Source organism: Dromiciops gliroides, chromosome X, assembly GCF_019393635.1.
Source record: "Dromiciops gliroides isolate mDroGli1 chromosome X, mDroGli1.pri, whole genome shotgun sequence".
In the NCBI taxonomy this organism is placed as follows: Eukaryota; Metazoa; Chordata; class Mammalia; order Microbiotheria; family Microbiotheriidae; genus Dromiciops; species Dromiciops gliroides.
This window is the reverse complement of record NC_057867.1, coordinates 80,149,341-80,152,702: the sequence shown is the minus strand read 5'-3', so window position 1 is coordinate 80,152,702 and position 3,362 is coordinate 80,149,341. Positions and strand designations below refer to the sequence as shown.

General features: G+C 45.2%; 1 protein-coding gene across 1 annotated transcript; it reads right to left on the bottom strand.

Moving 5' to 3' along the window:
* Nucleotides 1–2,156: 2,156 nt before the first annotated feature.
* LOC122734011 (olfactory receptor 13H1-like) lies at nt 2,157–3,095 on the bottom strand. Its single transcript, XM_043974693.1, has one exon. The coding sequence runs from the start codon at nt 3,093–3,095 to the stop codon at nt 2,157–2,159; it is 939 nt and encodes a 312-aa protein (XP_043830628.1).
* Nucleotides 3,096–3,362: the final 267 nt, after the last annotated feature.

Here is a 3,362-nt window from a genome sequence, read left to right as displayed (position 1 = left end):
AGTACTTTCAATAGAAATAAGGAAATTTGGAAGAGGAGAAAGCTTATGAGGAGAGATAATGAGTTCAGCTTGGTCCTTGAGCAACAGTCCATAGCACATATGATACACCAGCAGTGAGCCAGTATCCTACAGATCCTGGGGGGTCATTTGTTTACTCTCATCTATTTTTGTCATTGTTATTGAATCATTTCAGTTGTGGCTGACTCTCTGTGACCCCATTTGGGGTTTTCTTGGCAAAGATACTGGAGTGCTTTGCTATTTCCTTCTTCAGCACATTTTACAGATGAGGAAACTGTGGCAAACAGGGTGAAGTGACATGCCTAGGATCACACATCTAGTATGTGTCTGAGGCTGGATTTGAACTCATGAAGATGAGTCTGCTTCCAAGCTCAGTGCTCTATCCATTGTGCCACCTAATGACCCCCTTTCATCTATACTGCTCATATAAGATTCCATACTCATATAATAATATAACATTTGAGTACTTTAGCATTCAGCCAGGCAAATTGTCTTAAAGCCTGTAAAAGAAACACAGAAAACCAGCTTATGATAGTTCGAGAGTAAAAGAATGGGAAAATACTAACTTTTCTTCCATAGATGACTGTAATATCCACAATGGAATTCCTGGACAAGCCTCCACAATGTGGCGCCTGGTGACATCTTCTCACTAATTTGTGGATCACATCCTCCAGACAATGGCTTCTCTGGGGTCAAGGTAGTCTGCTGATCTAAATTTCTTAAAACCAACTGATGTGAAGGCCCTGCCAACTTACCTTTAATAGTCAGTCAGAGGACACAAAGGCATGTAATGAAATGGCATTGTATGAAAAATGGCAACAAAACATCTCCCTCATAAGTTTGGGACATATTTTCCCACAAATATACACATCAGTGGAATGAGGAGACACACAAAGGAATATTTATGCGACACTTTGGCAAGGAACATGTGGAGTGCACATGTGGTGAGGTGTGTACTCATAGGAAACATGTGTGTCCAGAGAACATGCACAGAGGGAGCATATGAAGGGCACACACATGATCAGAATTTTCTCATGGAGCGTTACCTCACACCTCTGGCACTGTTCTGCTGGATGCTGCTCTCTGGATGTTGCCTGTTGATACTGCTGAATACTGCTCCCTGACTAGTCTCTGCTGGACACCGCTTAACATCTCTGGCTTTTGGCTCAGCTCAAATCCTGGGCTCTTCCTCAAGAGAAGGTCAGCCATTGCCATGCTTGGGTTTTTTTCACCTTAAAGCCCATAGGCTTGGTCTCACTACAGCTTCTTAGAAAAAGGCATAAACCTTTGCCTAGGACCAGAAAAAAGCTCTGTCCTCATGTTCTCCAGTTTTGGTGGCTCAGAGTTTGGTGATGGAACCTCTCTTCTGCCTAGTTGGAGATTCTCGGCCTTAAGCCCCCAAGTTCTTTACCAAAAGGAACCAAGTCCTTCCTACTAGCCAATGCCCTCTGGCCCAGTTTTTTTCTTGGAATCAATTTCCTGACCTCTGGGCTTGGGGTCTTCATGGTCTACATTTTGGCGAGTCTCCATGGTCTATACTTTGGGGGGTCTCCATGGTGTACTACTACTCAGGAGACTGAGCATTTCATAGATCTCATTTTTAATCCTCAGTGGATAGAGTAGAAACCAGGTAATCATTTATAGAACTACCAAACAGCTCTCAGTGTTTTGGGTTCCTCAGTTTTCCAACCTCTTCCATTTCCCCCTTTATATGATCGTTCAGGATTGAAACACAAAGACAGGCTAAGGGCAAGGCCATTGCTATTCTCCAGGCTTAGCTGCATCCCTGGCCTTTTCATTTGAAGACTTAGGAGAGCTTTTCAGCATACCTGGAAGTAAACAATTTTTGACTTGCTTATGTTAAACACCCCTTGGCTAATAGAGTTCATTGGTCAATAGTGTAGCCTTGCTTCCTTTTCTTTTCTTTTTCAGGGCAATGAGGGTTAAGTGACTTGCCCAGGGTCACACAGCTAGAATGTGTCAAGTGTCTGTGGTCGGATTTGAACTCAGGTCCTCCTGAATCCAGGGCCAGTGCTCTATCCACTGTGCCACCTAGCTGCCCCCACCTTGCTTACTTCTCTTGGTGACTCAGTTGCATCTTCTTTGAAAACCTGTTGGGGAAATTCTAGAGAGAGCTTTCAGGCTTTTGATTTTCCCATTATTTTCTTTAGGGCCCCTTTTACATCCTTGTTTCTCAGCGTGTAAATGAGAGGATTTAGCATAGGTGTCACAGCTCCATAAAATATGGAGATGATCTTGTCTTTGTCCTCAGATTCTTTTGACTGGGGTTTTGCATACATGTAAATGAGAGTCCCATAGTATATAGTTACTACCGTTAGGTGGGAGCCACAGGTGGAAAAGGCTTTGAGTCGTCCCTCTACTGAGCGGATTTTTAGGACCGCGATGAGGATGCGGAGGTATGAGACGATGATGAAGCCAAAGGGAAGGATAAGGGTGAAGACAGAGCCAATGAACACCAGGGTCAAACTGGTCGATGTATCAGAGCAGACCAGTTTCAGCACAGCCTGCATCTCACAAGCAAAGTGATTGACCACATTTTGGCCACAAAAGCTCACAGGCATCACCAGCATTGGGATGATGGAGGTCAAGAAGGCAATGATCCAGGAAGCCACAGCCAGGCTGAGACAGACTGTCTTGTTCATTATCAACATATAGCGCAAGGGGCTTGAAATGGCTACGAACCGATCATAGGCCATGATGGAAAGGAGAAAGCACTCGGTTACAGCTAAGCACATGGAGATCCCCATTTCGGCATAGCAAGCATTGTAGGAGATGCTGGGATAGTCTTGTAAGCAGTTGATGAGGGACTGGGGTGCTGTGCTTGTTGAACCACAGATGTCGAGGAGAGACAGATTGCTGAGGAAGAAGTACATGGGCGTGTGAAGGCGAGAGTCTAGTATGATGAGGACAATGATGAGGCTGTTCCCAATGACAGTGATGAGGTACATGGTCAGGCCCAGGAGGAAGAGGATGATCTGGAGCAGGGGCTGCCCTGAAACCCCGACCAGGATGAAGTGGGTGATCTTGGTATAATTTTCTGTTTCCAAATTATTCATCCTCCTCTCTGCAAAAAAAAGCATGAAACAGCAAAAGGAGAAGAAACAGAACCTAGCCGAGGGGGAGCTCTTTGTCCAGCCCTTAGCGCCATGCTTGGCCCAACATCAGGGCTCAACTGAGCAATACCGGCAGAGGGGGAATTTCCTGGAGCCAAAGGAGGGGAGGAGGGTTTAGTAGAAAAAAGGGAACAAAAGCCCTTCCTCCAATTTCAGTGCTATATCCATTGTTAGAAATCACACCAGGAGAGGCGGTTTGGTGTAGACAGC

Coding starts and splice junctions, on each gene's coding strand:
- LOC122734011 (XM_043974693.1), bottom strand. CDS start 3,095: ATGAATAATTTGGAAACAGAAAATTATACCAAGATCACCCACTTCATC.